This window comes from Anomaloglossus baeobatrachus, chromosome 7, assembly GCF_048569485.1.
Source record: "Anomaloglossus baeobatrachus isolate aAnoBae1 chromosome 7, aAnoBae1.hap1, whole genome shotgun sequence".
Taxonomy (NCBI): domain Eukaryota; kingdom Metazoa; phylum Chordata; class Amphibia; order Anura; family Aromobatidae; genus Anomaloglossus; species Anomaloglossus baeobatrachus.
The window spans coordinates 89,044,808-89,061,166 of record NC_134359.1 but is presented as its reverse complement, the minus strand read 5'-3'; the positions used below and the strand labels follow the sequence as shown (position 1 = coordinate 89,061,166).

Below are 16,359 nucleotides of genomic sequence, written 5' to 3'. Positions count from 1 at the left end.
CACAAGTCCCAAAATAAAGAAAAGTCTCGACCAAGGATAATGGGGTGCAACAAGTCTGGGACCACGCCCACTTCGTGGGAATCAGAACCTTGCATCGTCTCAATAATCACTCTGGCCACAGGATAGTCTTTCGCATCCCCGTGGATACAGCGGACTCCAATCCTCTTTCCTGGGATCAAGTTCAGCGGAGGTGTGGCCCTTATCAGGGTCACCAAACTCCCCGAGTCTAATAGACCAGTCATTCGCACCCAGTCTACCTTTACGGGACATGCTTGTGGCCCCTCACTGGAGGGACAGTCCACACTGCAGGCCGGATATGCGTAATAGGAGCACCGCCGACCTAAGTTACATTCTATCTGTTCGGTGGTCAGGGGACAACGGGCAGCAATATGACCTGGGCCATGGCATCTAAAGCAAATTATGTCCCCAGTTGAAACCTTCGGTACTAGCTCTGGCGCCCCCTTTGCCCTTCAATGTCCCGCCCCTTTTTGGGTATCCACCCCATGTTGGGAACCCCAGTATGTAGAGGGTGAGTTCTGTGGCTTCCCCAACGACCCCTTTACCACCTGGTATCGCTCGACCAAACCGACCAGGTCGTCAGCATTCTGGGGATCACCCTGTTCAACCCATGTCTGTATCGGTCTCGGAAGGGAGTGCACGAACCGATCAATTACCACTCGCTCCACCATCTGTGCTGGGGTAGAAGTCTCTGGCATAAACCATTTCTGGACCAAGTGTACTAAGTCAAACATCTGGGAGAGGGGCGGTTTGTCACGGTGATACACCCAGCGATGGACCCGTTGGGCCCTGACAGTCATTGTCACCCCCAGGCGAGCCAAGATTTCGGTTTTTAATTTTACATATTATTGCGCATCTTGTTGGGCCAAGTCATAGTATGCCTTCTGCGGCTCCCCTGTTAAGTATGGCGCCAGCACCTCCGCTCACAGTACTTGCGGAAGTTTCTCACGCTCGGCAATTCTCTCGAACACCGTTAAAAAGGCCTCTATGTCATCCCCAGGGGTCATTTTCTGCATCGCATTCCTTACCGTCTTCCGGATGCATGAGTCTTCACCTGGTCTCTGGGTTGGATCAGTTCTCGGACCACGTATCGCTTCTGCAAGATGTTTAATCTGCTGCTGCTGTTCCTCTTGCTGCTGCTGCAACTGTTGTAACAGCAGCCTATTGGTTTCCTGCTGGGCTTGTTGTTGTTGCTGCTGAGCATGCACCAGGTGTTTAATCACGTCCTCCATCTTGGGTGAATCAGCCTTGCCACTCACAGCCGCCTTCACCCAGGACATATATTGCTCCTGCCGCCGTCACACGTTGTTCCTGGGAACGTTGCCCGCATTCTCCACCAAATGTAACAAGGCTACTCACTTGACTGCGTATTGAGGTAAGGACAGGAACGGTTTCATTAGAAAAGTCCAGCAGGTTTATTTTAAAAGTCTCATAACCTGCTTCAGCAGAAACATAAAGCAAGCCTTTTCGGCCACAAAGGTATAAAACAACAACAACAAAAAAACCCCAATAAGTCAGTGTCACTGCGGGCGTGCCCGCTCGGCATAAACAGTCCACTTTCACACAGAGCTCCTCTCTGTTAGAGTCCAGCAATCCCCAAACACAGACACCCTATGAGACTCCTGGTCTCCTTTTATATCCACAACCAGACCCAGAAGTGGAGGTATGTGAGCAGCCAGACCCACCCATCTCTCCGGCTGCTCGTAAAACCCGGCCCTAATATTCTCCCAGCACTACATGTACTGGAGCTTACTTCCGGGCTTACATTACAGAGGATAACCATCTCTGCGACACATACCTCCCATCGACTATAGGACCAGTAACCCTGTTACACTACGTAAATATGAAAATAGAACACATGCATGCCTCTCACCCAAAATGCGCATAGGAGAACATGATTTACAAGCGTCTCGGCAGGTGTGTGGGCCGTAACGTCACCAGCATCGAACACTTGATACAGAATTCAGTGGCTCTGGACATCGTCAGATATCCAATTTTGTAGAAAGGATTTACATCACATTCAGTAGATTTGGGGTACTCCCTGTAAAATTTTTCTTGGAGCTTTCATTGAGGGACAGAGCACCCATGGTCTCCTGTGTCCCCCAAAGAAGAAATAAAGAAAAGTAGATCTTGGATACTCACCATAAAATCTTTCTTTAAGCCTTCTTGGGGGACATAGAAGACCGTGGTTGTAGTCCCCCAATGAAGCAATAAAGAATGGCCAATCTAAGAAACCTTAATTTTGATAAGTTTACAGAATAAACCTATAAATTGTCGAGACTAAAACTACACAGATGTGTACTCACCGTTCCTGCTGTGCGGCATGCACATCCGACTGCAGCATGGCTACCAAGTGCTCTCCCTCCTGGTTCTCTCGCTCTCTTCTCTGCACCAGAACATCCATTTGGGTTTGGGACGCATCCATCTCCTTAGTTAAAGATGAAACTTTATCCTGCAGCTGAGGGTTTTGGATCATAGAGAAAATTGTCAGAAAGCTGATCATGACCCGAACATCACACCCCTTGTTTTAAAGTTGCTCTTCAAGACCATGTTAAAAAAAGAAGCCCACAAGCAGTTATTACTTTCCATTCTCTAGTAAAGCTTGTAAAGTCATTGGGGCTACAATGCTATGTCCTTACAAGTTTTTGCAAACTTAAAGCTTGCAGAAAGCAGTGAGCTGGGACTTCTCGCTGGGGAGTGCAAAGGGAATTATTCACAGCTTCACTCCTGGATCAGTCACCGAGACAACAGCTTGGAAGCTTAAACTAAAACACAAGACCAGTCCTGCCACCTCCTTTTACATGCAGGGTGAATAATTTAACAGTCTGACACCTTTAAACATAATAATTTCAGGCTTTATACTTTATGGCAATCTTCAATTGACAGGTGGAACTGTTGAGATTAAATTACCAAGTGGACACAGACTTCAGGGTCCAATAAACTCACATTACTGTTTAACAGAGTTAAAACCTAACCAGTTTCAATGCGAGACAGGTGAGGATTGGCAAAAGTTAAAGGGGTTCTCTGTCCTTAGAGTGACTACAAAATTGTACCTAAGTGTAGAGTTATGAATCACCACAGTGCGCGCTGTCAGGAATCTCCAAGGCAGGCGGTCATGTGATCATATATATTATATTATACTGACTGTGTGTCCTGTTGGGACCCGGTCACTCTCAGCCCTTACCATGGGTCTAAAATAGGCCTCAATATGGCTAAGGTTTTAATATTAGAGAGTGTAGGTACTATCCCAACTGGGTACACCTTGGCGTTGGTGGGATAGCTTTATGCTTTTTTTGATCAAAAAACAGTGTTTACTAAGTACCCTATGTTTATATGCACTATGCTTTTATTTAGTTACAGCAGGGTATGTTTTCACCATTTTTTTTCCTTGGTTTCTCCTTGTCTTATGGCCAGTGTGAACATGAGCTCACAAGCTCCATGTGTATCATCTCATACTCCAGCTCACTTTTTTGTTTTTATGTAGTTTTTTTGTATTCAGTACAAATAGGGTGTGGCCCCCTTCTCAGTGAGCTGGGCAAAGAGTCCGTTTTCCTATAAGGGGCTGTCCTGGATATGTAATATCTGAGAGGTCTAACGAATGCAGAGACCTTTCCACCCTATGAACTGGGTGTGGCCAAAAAGGAAGGCAGAACAATGTCCTCATTCAAATGAAACGGGGTAGGAACCTTTGGAAGAAAATCCGGAAGGGGGCACAGAACCACCTTGTCCTGGTGAAAGATCAGAAAAGGCTCGCGGCAAGAGAGTGCTGCTAGCTCCGAAACCCGTCTGATTGACGTAATAGCCACCAGGAACGTTACCTTCCAGGACAGAAAAGCAAGGGATGATTCCTTGAGAGGTTCAAAGGGGGACCTCTGGAGACCGTCTAGAACGAGATTGAGGTCCCATGGTTCCAGCGGCCGTTTGTACGGGGGAACTAGATGGGAAACGCCCTCGAGGAAGGTCTTGACCTGCGTTTTTTGAGCCAGTCGGCATTGGTAGATTAAAGGGCAGGTCTCAGCGCTCTCAAAGGGAACTGAGAGCCAACCTGCAGAAAAATCGAGAATTCTGGGGATGGCCAGAGGCAGAGGCTGGACGTTAGTTTCCCTGCACCATAAAAGGAAGATTTTCCACGTACGGTGGTAAATGCGGGATGAAGCAGGCTTTCAGGCGCTGATCATGGTGGAGATAACCGCGGGGGAGAATCCTGCTCTTGTTAATACCCAGGTCTCAATGGCCATGCCGTCAGCTTCAGGGCTCTGGAGTTCTGATGGGAAATGGGCCCTTGGGTCAGCAAGTCTGGGATGTCTGAAAGGCGCCACGGTACGTCTACGAGCATTTGTTCTAATTCGGCGTACCAGGCGCGCCTGGGCCAGACTGGTGCTATCAGTATCACCGGGACTCCCTCTGCCTTGATTTTCCTGATTACCCGTGGCAGCAGAGGTAGGGGTGGAAATATGTAAGGCAGGCGGAAGTGCAGCCAGGAGCAGACTAGAGCATCTGCGCCGATGGACTGCGGATCGCGTGACCTGGCTTTGAACGCGGGTACCTTTGCATTCAACCTTGAGGCCATTAGATCCACGTCTGGTGTACCCCAGCGAGTGCAGATGTGTAGGAACACTTCTGGGTGGAGAGACCACTCTCCGGCGGCCAGGCCTTGACGACTCAAAGTCTGCTACCCAGTTCTCTACTCCTGGTATGTGTACCGCTGATATCACTGACCCTGTCGATTCGGCCCAGCTGAGGATCCTGTGGGCCTCGAGATAAGCTGCCTTGCTTCAGGTGTACCCCTTGGCGATTGATGTAGGCTACAGCTGTCGCATTGTCAGATTGGACTCGAATCTGATGACCCGCTAGCAGAGGGCAGAATGCCCTGAGCGCGAGGAAGATCGCGCAGATTTCCAGGATGTTTATGGGTAGGGAAGACTCCTGGGGCATCCAACGTCCTTGAGCAGTGTGGTGCCGGTACACTGCTCCCCAGCCTAGGAGGCTGGCGTCCGTGGTCAGGACCAGCCAGTTCGCTGGGAGAAAAGATCTCCCCTTCGATAGGGATGAGGACCGAAGCCACCAGCGGAGTGCGTACCTGACTGAAGGCGTCAGGTTAAGATGTCTGTCCGGGGAGAAGGGGCTCTTGGCCCAGGCCGCTAGAAGGGCTAGATGCAGTGGGCGGAGGTGCAGTTGAGCAAAGGGTACTGCTTCCATAGCCGCCACCATCCTGCCGAGCACCTTCATGCTGTATCGAATGGAGCGAGACGGAGGACGTAGAAGGCAGCGTACCGCTCGTTGAAGAGCAATCGCCTTGTCCAGGGTGAGATAGATCAAGCCCCGACGGGTGTCCAGGAACATGCCCAGGAAGGTGAAGGATCGTGATGGGATCGGGGATGATTTGTCTAGATTCACTAACCACCCTAAGCGGGATAGGGTGTCCACAGTGATCTGTACGCTGGTTGAGCAGTCGCGGAAGGAGGGGACCTTGATGAGGAAGTCGTCCAAGTAAGGGAGAACGACTACTCCCCTGGCGTGAAGGACGCTCATGGTGGCCGCCATGACTTTGGTGAAGACCCTTGGTGCGGTGGCAAGGCCGAAGGGTAGAGCTACGAATTGAAAGTGGGAGTCCTGAACTGCGAAGCGGAGGAACTTTTGGCGATCTGGGGCGATGGGTATGTGCAGGTACGCGTCCTTGAGGTCTAAGGCGAGGAATTCCCCTTCAACCATGGGATGCAATAATGGACCTTAGGGACTCCATTCTGAATCTCCGTACGTGCACATATTTGTTCAGGTGTTTGAGGTCCAGGATGGGTCGAACTGACCCATCCTTTTTGGGGACCTCAAAGAAGTTGGAATAAAAACCCCTGAACTTCACGTCGTCCGGGACAGGTATTATCACTCCTGCTGTATGGAGCGAGTGGAATGCTGAGAAAAAAAGCTTTGTGTTGTTTGAGACTTTAGGGGGTTTGAGAGAAAGAACAGACTCGGGGGTTGGGTCCTGGTAACCGGAAGACAAGGTCTCGCACCCATTTGTCGTCTGAGGCGGCAGCCCAGATGTGTTGAAAAGAGCCGCAGTCGACCTCCTACAATGAGTGTGTCTTCCGGGGCGCCGAAGGAGTCATGAGGGGGGAAAACGTCGTTGACGAGTCTCCCTAGTCCTGGACTGTTTCGGTCTAGGCTGCCATGACGAAGTGGGTTTCGAGGAGAGCTGAGGTCGGTCGGTCCCTGCGTAGTCCGCGGCTGGGACAGCACGGGATGTCGACCAACCAATGAGTTCCGAAGGAGCGGAACGAGGACTGGACGTCTGGTTAAGGTCGTCCTGGACTTCAGCTGGGGGAGGGAGGTACTCTCCTCCAGTGGCGTCAGAAATGAGCTTGTCCAGACGTTCGCCAAACAAATCGGTCTGGAAAAAAGGGAAGGCCCGTGAGATTTCTTGGAGGCAGAGTCCGCTCACCATTGTCAGAGACAGAGACCTCTACGGATGCCTATGGTATTTGAGGCGGCAAACGCTGCGCAGGTAGCAGCAACCATGGAGGCCTGCATGAGGTACTCCGCCGCAGCGGCAATTTGAGCTGTTACCTCTGTGAAGGTATGAGTGAACTGGGATTCCTCAAGCGAAGTGCTAAGGGATTCTGCCCAGACCGAGATCGCCTTTGCGACCCACACAGAGGCAAAGGAGGGCGAGAGGGAGGAACCCGCAGCCTCAAAAGCAGAGCGGTCGAGGTGCTCCACCTGTCTGTCTGAGCGTCTTTGTGGCAAAGCGGGAGACCAGGGGGGGGTGTCGACCGAGGGCAGATCGGCCCAGCCCTTAGGGGCAGGTGAGGCAAAAGGGTACCGGGACTCCATGAGTTTTCGGTTACCGAAGCGCCTGTCAGGCTTCTCCCTTTGCTTTGTGAGGATATCCTGAAACTCTGGGTGATCAGCGAAAAACCTTTTGGGGTTTCCTTGCCCTCTTAAAGGAGACCGCATGGTCAGTGGTAGTGGATGGGGGATCCTCCACATGCAGAGTTTGGTTGATTGCTGCTATAAGGGGGTCTATTGCAGTTTGATCATCTGGGGAGGCTGAAACCAAGGAATCCTCTTGGTATAAACAACATTCTCCCTCCTCCAGCTCTTCAGAAGCCGTGGAGCGTGTGGGAGAGCCTGCCCTGTGTGCTCCCGCGGGAGACACCCGGCCGTGTGCTTTTTTCCTGATCCCTGCAACCGGTGAAGCATGTGCCCAGATTACCTCAGAAGGATCCTCCATAGGGGTATCCTCAGGCTGCGTTCCGTCCAGGGACCCAGAAGGGTGTGGAGGACGACATTGCATAGCCAGACTCAGGTTCTGTGACAGTTTTTCCATGGATTGGGACAGAAACTGTGCCCATTCCGTTGGGCTGGGAGACCTAGGCTCTGGGCTGACGGTTGCGGCGGTGGTGGCAGGGGGGTCTTGGGGGGCTATAGGGGCACAGGACTCACAGAGCGAAGAGGTGTGTTTACGTGGTAGCTCAGCGTGGCAGGCAGTGCCGGCTGAATAATAGACTATGTGGGCCTTAGCACTCTTAATGCCCTTAGAATTCTGCATGTTACTAATAGGAGTATGCCAGGAGGGGGAGCAATGCTCAGCAGAGCTACAAGTGAAGCAAGCACCTCACCAGAATCAGCCGATGGCCCTGTCCTCAGGAAGGATTAAGCTCTATGGAGATCTTCGCACACTTTCCTTGGGGTTATCGCGGCCGCGGGGCTTATCGCGGGGCTTATCGTGGCCACGGGGGGGCGGGGCTTAGCGCTAAGAGAGCGCGAAGATGAAGTCAGTGTGCCCCCCCCTACTGTGGGTAGTAAAAAAACGGCGGGAAGGGAGCTTCTAATAGTTTTCCTCCCTCTCCCTCCAGTCAGCACACAGCTCGTCACTGGTGGTCATCAGCCGGCTTTTCTGCTAGCGCAAATAAACAGCGTGAGTCCCTGAGCCCTGGGCCCTCCCCCTGCCACCGGGAAATTATCTGCAGGACTTTCTGCAAACAGGAGTGACGTCCCCCTTCCTCCAGCCAGCAAGCTAAAGAAAAGTTAACACTGTGTGTGCAGGATCCTTGGGGCTCCCTCCTTGCACTCAGCAAGGGACTTTCTCATAAAATACTGTAAATGTCCTGGGAGCCTTCCCTGCAGCGTCTTTTCTCCCTTTGTCTGGGAAACCAGTCACGGGGGATCTCACCTTAAAACATTGCTTCCGTCCAGGCAGTGAAAATAGCAGAGTCAGCTTGCTGTGTCCGGTCACACCGGTGTCATATTCAACTCAGAGCCTGCAGAGAGGGGCTGAGGAACTGGGCTATAGGGCACAGGCCTCTACCCTGGGCTTTGGCAAATCGGTGTCCTTGGAACCCATCATCCAGCCCAGGATCCAGCGTCGCGGGAGGGGGTACGTGTAGGCAACGCTTCACGTTCCCGCCCGTTGATGGTAGTGGGAGATCGGTCCCAAAAGGAAACAGTCGCCCTCAAAAAATAACAAACCTTGAAAGGAAGTGCCTCCTACAGACACTAAGCTAAAACTGGGCTTGCCTGGCCCGGCCAGGGGGTGTATATTGCAGAGGAGGAGCTATGCTTTTGCATCTACTTAGTGTCCTCCTATGGATAGGCAGCATAACACCCATGGTCCTGTGTCTCGATAGAGACACACACACACACACACACACACACACACACACACACACACACACACACACACACACACACACACACACACGATTTGCATACTTCCAGCAACATTCCAACTAGACAGGTCCGGCTTCGCTCAATTCGCTTGCATTGAGTCCAAGCACGTCTAGTTGGCATGTGACCACATGTATGCAAATAGCATACTTGTAAAATCACATGCTCTCTGCTCATGGAGAATCCTGACCGCGCGCACCGTGAGGATTCACAAGTTTGCAGTCATATAAAGTGGCTGCAGACTTGTACCATAAGGCTGGACAACCTCTTTAAAAGATGTTAAGGAGAACAAGTCATCAAGATCATGCCAGGTTAAATAAAAGATTTGGGCATTATGACACTGTTATACTGATTCAATAGGTACCTTCAATGTACAAAGACACAACCTGGTGTTTTACATTTACATTAGACGTTTGGTTTTCCCAAGTGCTTCATGCATCGGGGCAGGACATTGGGTAGGGTCTTCGTCTTGGTCACAGTCCCTCTGCTGCATTTGGTGTCCGTATTGTCTTATTGTTTTAAATTTCACACTGGTGCCTGTTCATATTGATCTTGCGCAAACTGTAAAATGCGCTGATCGAGGCACATGTGCAAATTGACCTCCCAACAGACTTCAGGAAAGTGGTGCTAGTGGCAGCGCATGCACAGATTGAGATCGTGGCTCATCATTGAAATTTAAAACAATAACAGGATATACCAGAGAGAGTGAAGGGACCGTGGCAGAGGCAAAGACCCTACCCACAGTCCTGACCCAATGCATCAAGAGCTGCGAAAACAAAAACGTTTAATGATACCAAAGGCAGCAGAGGGACCGTGGCAGAGCCCGAATACCCTACCCACAGTCAAGACCCAATACACAAAGAGCTTAGGAAACGCACACTTCTAACAAATTCAACAACTAGGCTGAAGCTTTGTACATGGAAAGTACCTATTGAATCAGAGCTCTATCTGCGCACACGCTGCCTCTGGGCACAATCAGTTGAAGCCAGAGCATCTGGGACACCCGCCGCACAGCCACCACAGGCCACATAGAGAGCCAGTCGGCCACTAAGAAAGCCGCCGCACAAAAGTAGCCGGCCAACCACACCAATTCTCCACCTCCCGATAAGCTATACTTTTTTAAAATGCACCCCTCATTTTCCACGCACATTTTTGGGAGGAAAAGTGCGTCTTAAAATCCAAAAAATAGAGTATAATGCACAAATCTTGCGATTAGCGCGCATGCGCAATGCGGCTTCCGGGACGCCGGCTGGAGTGGGCGGCATGGCCGTCGCCGCACATTGCGCGCCACTGATGTGCCTCAAGTGAGTCCTGCGCCATAAAAAATGACCATCTCCCTGTCACAGCACCTCCTGACGAAGAGAGTGTGAAACGTGCGCGTAGAGGTGCTGGGCAGTGTGGTTCATCAGGTAGTGGTCTCCTACAAATTCTAATCTACCTCCAGCAGTGTTTCAGGTCTGATTTATTTCCCATTTCCCCCTTTCTGGGTGATGGGATGGTTTGACACTGACCTGAATGCTGGCATAACTTCATGTGGGGTATGGTTAAAATCTCATTGCAGAAAGTTATGTTAAAAAAGAGAATTTTGTTTACTTACCGTAAATTCTTTTTCTTATAGTTCCGTATTGGGAGACCCAGGTGTTTAGCTTCTACCTCCGGAGGACACACAAAGTACTACACTTAAAAGTGTAGCTCCTCCCCCTGAGCTTATACACCCCCTAGTGAGCAGACCCAGCCAGTTTAGTGCAAAAGCTGAAGGAGAATAGCCACCCACAAGTAGAACAGAGCAAAAGCCGGAACAACCGGAGACTCTGTCCACGACAACAGCCGGTGATAACACACGGAACAAGAAAATTGCCAACAGGCAACAGGGAGGGTGCTGGGTCTCCCAATACGGAACTATAAGAAAAAGAATTTACGGTAAGTAAACAAAATTCTCTTTTTCTTTATCGTTCCTTTGGGAGATCCAGACCATGAGACGTTCCAAAGCAGTCCCTGGGTGGGAAAAAAACGAAAAAAAGGCAAGAAGTAGGCAGAACCTAACTTCACAAATGGGCGACAGCCACCTGAAGGATGCGTCTGCCCAAGCTCGCATCTGCCGAAGCAAGAGCATGCACTTTGTAGTGCTTCGAAAAGGTATGCAGGCTAGTCCAAGTGGCAGCCTGACAGACTTGTTGAGCCGTAGCCTGGTGCCTGAAAGCCCAAGAGGCACCAACAGCTCTGGTCGAATGTGCCTTGATCCCCGGAGGGGGAGGCACCTGAGAACTCTGGTAGGCGTCCAAAATGGTCGATCTAATCCAACGGGCCAAGGTCGGCTTAGAAGCAGAGAGGCCCTTGCGCCGACCTGTGGTTAGCACAAAAAGAGAAGTGCACCGCCCAAGAGCAGCGGTGCGAGACACATAGATCCGGAGCGCACGCACCAGATCCAGAGTATGCAGCGCTTTTTCAAAGCGATGAACAGGAGCCGGACAAAAGGAAGGTAGGGTAATGTCCTGGTTAAGGTGGAAAGGAGAGACCACCTTAGGAAGAAAATCCGGAGTCGGACGGAGAACCACCTTGTCTTGATGAAATACTAAAAAAGGTGACTCCGAAGAGAGCGCGGCCAAATCGAGACTCTCCTGAGGGAAGTTATGGCCACCAGAAGAAGGGAATTTTGTTACTTACCGTAAATTCCTTTTCTTCTAGCTCTTATTGGGAGACCCAGACGATTGGGGTATAGCTACTGCCCTCTGGAGGCCACACAAAGCACTACATCAAAAGTGCAAGGCCCCTCCCCCTCTGGCTATACCCCCCCGTGGTATCACGGGTTCTCCAGTTTTAGTGCCAAAGCAAGAAGGAGGAAGCCAATAACTGGTTTAAACAAATTAACTCCGAATAACATCGGAGAACTGAAAAACCGTTCAACATGAACAACATGTGTACCCGCAAACAACAAAAAAAAAACATCCCGAAGGACAACAGGGCGGGTGCTGGGTCTCCCAATAAGAGCTAGAAGAAAAGGAATTTACGGTAAGTAACAAAATTCCCTTCTTCTTCAGCGCTCTATTGGGAGACCCAGACGATTGGGACGTCCAAAAGCTGTCCCTGGGTGGGTAAATAAATACCTCATGTTAGAGCTGCAAAACAGCCCTCCCCTATGGGGGTGACACTGCCGCCTGCAGGACTCTTCTACCTAAGCTGGCATCCGCCGAAGCATAGGTATGCACCTGATAATGCTTGGTGAAAGTGTGTAGACTGGACCAGGTAGCTGCCTGGCACACCTGTTGAGCCGAAGCCTGGTGACGTAATGCCCAGGACGCACCCACGGCTCTGGTGGAGTGGGCTTTTAGCCCTGAAGGAACCGGAAGCCCCGCAGAACGGTAGGCCTCTAGAATTGGTTCTTTGATCCATCGAGCCAGGGTGGCTTTAGAAGCCTGCAACCCCTTGCGCGGACCAGCGACAAGGACGAAAAGTGCATCGGCACGGCGTATGGGCGCCGTGCGGGAAATGTAGATTCTGAGTGCTCTCACCAGATCTAGCAAACGTAAGGCCTTTTCATACCGGTGAACCGGATGAGGGCAAAAAGAAGGCAAGGAAATATCCTGATTAAGATGAAAAGAGGATACGACCTTAGGGAGAAACTCCGGAATGGGGCGCAGCACAACCTTGTCCTGGTGGAACACCAGGAAGGGAGCCTTAGATGACAGAGCTGCCAGCTCAGACACTCGCCGAAGCGATGTGATTGCAACAAGAAACGCCACTTTCTGCGACAGCCGAGAAAAGGAAACTTCCTTCAGAGGCTCGAAGGGCGGCTTCTGGAGAGCAACTAGTACCCTGTTCAGATCCCATGGATCTAACGGTCGCTTGTACGGGGGCACAATATGACAGACCCCCTGCAGGAACGTGCGCACCTTAGGAAGACGTGCTAGACGCTTCTGAAAAAACACGGATAGTGCCGAAACTTGCCCTTTAAGGGAGCTGAGCGACAAGCCCTTTTCTAACCCCGATTGCAGGAAGGAAAGAAACTTGGGCAATGCAAATGGCCAGGGAGACACTCCCTGAGCAGAGCACCAGGACAAGAAAATCTTCCACGTTCTGTGGTAGATCTTAGCCGAATTCGACTTTCTAGCTTGTCTCATTGTGGCAATGACTCCCTGAGATAATCCAGCAGATGCTAGGATCCAGGACTCAATGGCCACACAGTCAGGTTCAGGGCCGCAGAATTCTGATGGAAAAACGGCCCTTGGGACAGTAAGTCTGGTCGGTCTGGCAGTGACCACGGTCGACCGATCGTGAGATGCCACAGATCCGGATACCACGACCTCCTCGGCCAGTCTGGAGCGACGAGTATGACGCGGCTGCACTCGGATCTGATCTTGCGTAGCACTCTGGGCAAGAGCGCCAGAGGCGGAAACACGTATGGGAGCTGAAACTGCGACCAATCTTGAACCAAGGCGTCTGCCGCCAGAGCTCTTTGATCGCGCGACCTCGCCATGAATGCCGGGACCTTGTTGTTGTGCCGGGATGCCATTAGGTCGACGTCCGGCACTCCCCAGCGGCGACAGATTTCCTGAAACACGTCCGGGTGAAGGGACCATTCCCCTGCGTCCATGCCCTGGCGACTGAGGAAGTCTGCTTCCCAGTTTTCTACGCCTGGGATGTGAACCGCGGATATGGTGGATGCTCTGTCCTCCACCCACATTAGAATGCGCCGGACTTCTTGGAAGGCTTGCCGACTGCGCGTCCCTCCTTGGTGGTTGATGTATGCCACCGCTGTGGAGTTGTCCGATTGGATTCGGATCTGCTTTCCTTCCAGCCACTGTTGGAAGGCCAGTAGAGCAAGATACACTGCTCTGATCTCCAGAACATTGATCTGAAGGGTGGACTCCTGCGGAGTCCACGTCCCCTGAGCCCTGTGGTGGAGAAATACTGCTCCCCACCCTGACAGACTCGCATCTGTCGTGACTACTGCCCAGGATGGGGGCAGGAAGGATCTTCCCTGAGACAATGATGTGGGAAGGAGCCACCATTGTAGAGAGTCTTTGGCCGTCTGGGAAAGCGAGACTTTCCTGTCCAGGGACGTTGACTTCCCGTCCCATTGGCGGAGAATGTCCCATTGAAGTGGGCGCAGATGAAACTGCGCAAAGGGAACTGCTTCCATGGCTGCCACCATCTTCCCTAGGAAATGCATGAGGCGCCGCAAGGGATGCAACTGGCCCTGCAGGAGAGATTGCACCCCTGTCTGTAGTGACCGCTGCTTGTCCAGCGGAAGCTTCACTATCGCTGCTAGAGTATGAAACTCCATGCCAAGATACGTTAGTGACTGAGTCGGTGATAGGATCGACTTTGGAAAGTTGATGATCCATCCGAAAGACTGTAGAGTCTCCAGCGTAGCATTCAGGCTGAGTTGGCATGCCTCCCGAGAGGGAGCTTTGACCAATAAGTCGTCTAGGTAAGGAATCACCGAGTGTCCCTGAGAGTGCAAGACTGCTACCACCGCCGCCATGACCTTGGTGAAGACCCGTGGGGCTGTCGCCAGACCAAATGGAAGAGCTACGAACTGAAAATGGTCGTCTCCTATCACAAAACGTAGAAAACGTTGATGTTCTGTAGCAATTGGCACGTGGAGATAAGCATCTTTGATGTCTATTGAGGCAAGGAAGTCTCCTCTGGACATTGAGGCAATGACAGAGCGGAGGGTTTCCATCCGGAACCTCCTGGCGTGCACATGTTTGTTGAGCCGTTTTAGGTCCAGAACAGGACGGAACGAGCCGTCCTTTTTTGGAACCACAAAGAGATTGGAGTAAAACCCTTGCCCTTGTTCCTGAGGAGGGACTGGGATAACCACTCCTTCCGCTTTTAGGGAATCCACCGCCTGCAGCAGAGCATCTGCTCGGTCTGGACGTGGGGAGGTTCTGAAGAACCGAGCTGGAGGACGAGAATTGAACTCGATTCTGTACCCGCGAGACAAAATGTCCGTCACCCACCGGTCTTTGACCTGTGACATCCAAATGCCGGAAAAGCGGGAGAGCCTGCCCCCGACCGGCGATGCGGAGGGGGGGGGCTGGAAGTCATGAGGTAGCCGCTTTGGAAGCGGTACCTCCATTTGCTTTCTTGGGGCGTGTGTGAGTCCGCCACGAATCTGAGTTTCTTTGCGTCCTCTGAGTCCCTTTGGACGAGGTAAATGGTGTCTTGCCCGAACCTCGAAAGGACTGAAACCTCTGCTGCCACTTTTTCTGCTGAGGTTTGGGTGTTCTGGGTTGTGGTAAAGAGGAGTCTTTACCCTTGGACTGCTTAATGATGTCAGCCAATGGCTCGCCAAACAGTCTCTCTCTAGACAAAGGCAAACTGGTTAAACATTTTTTGGAACCAGCATCTGCTTTCCAGTCCTTTAACCACAAGGCTCTGCGCAAAACTACCGAATTGGCGGACGCCATTGAGGTGCGACTGGTAGATTCTAGGACCGCATTGATAGCGTAAGACGCAAACGCCGACATCTGCGTGGTAAGGTGCGCCACTTGCGGCACTGCTGGATGCATGATAGCATCCACTTTTGCTAAGCCAGCTGAAATAGCCTGGAGTGCCCATACGGCTGCGAATGCCGGAGCAAACGACGCGCCTATAGCTTCATAGACAGATTTTAACCAAAGGTCCATCTGTCTGTCATTGGCATCTTTAAGTGAAGCGCCATCCTCCACTGCAACTATGGATCTAGCTGCAAGTTTGGAAATCGGGGGGTCTACCTTTGGACACTGTGTCCAGCGCTTGACCACCTCAGGGGGGAAAGGGAAACGCGTATCTTTAGATCGTTTAGAGAAACGCCTTTCTGGGTGAGCGTCGTGCTTCTGGATTGATTCTCTGAAGTCAGAGTGATCTAACAAAGCACTCAATTTACGCTTGGGATAAAGGAAACGAAACTTTTCCTGCTCCGCAGCCGCCTCTTCTGCTGAAGGGGCTGGGGAAGAAATATCCAACAGCCTATTGATGGCTGAGATAAGGTCGTCTACCATGGCATCCCCATCCGGGGTATCCAGGTTGAGAGGGGTTCCAGGAGTGGATTCCTGATCACTCTCATCAGACACATCACAGGGAGACTGATTGCGCTGAGACCCTGAGCAGTGTGAAGACGTCGAGGGTCTTTCCCAGCGAGCTCGCTTAGGGTGGCTGGGGCCATCATCTGAGTCATAATCCTCGGCCTGTGAAGCCGGGGACCCCCCTGTGGGCTGGATACATTCCAAGTAAGGGGGACCTGAGGACAGAGGCCTCGCCGTGCCCAGAGACTGAGCCCCATGCATAGATTGCAAGGTCTCAAGGATTTTTGCCATAGATACAGACATATTATCTGCAAAAACTGCAAAGTCCGTCCCTGTCACCGGGGCAGAACTTACAAGCGTCTCAGCCTGGGTCGCTACCTCTCCTGACTCCGGCTGGCGAAGCAGCACCGGGTCGGAGCATTGCACACAATGGGGGTCATCAGAGCCTGCTGGTAGATTAGCCCCACATGCAGCACACGCAGTATACACAGCCCTTTTTGCCTTGGCCGCCTTGCGTTTTGAGGATGACATGTTGCTGCTTCCACAGAGCGATCTGGGATATGCAGCCAGAAGCGCACCTCACAGTGCAAGAAATACAATATCTATATAACTGTATCCAGTACACTGATACACAGTGAGGCACTAGAGGGACCAGCACAGA

General features: G+C 51.6%; 1 protein-coding gene across 5 annotated transcripts in view; it reads right to left on the bottom strand.

Annotated features, from left to right (window-relative positions):
* The window catches only part of PCNT (pericentrin), a 432,670-nt gene that overhangs the window by 153,859 nt on the left and 262,452 nt on the right, over positions 1–16,359 (bottom strand). For all 5 annotated transcript variants that reach the window (XM_075317440.1, XM_075317436.1, XM_075317438.1 and 2 more), the window contains one exon: positions 2,325–2,476. In XM_075317440.1, coding sequence (XP_075173555.1) covers positions 2,325–2,476 — 152 coding nt within the window. The remainder of the gene's footprint in view (positions 1–2,324; positions 2,477–16,359) is intronic.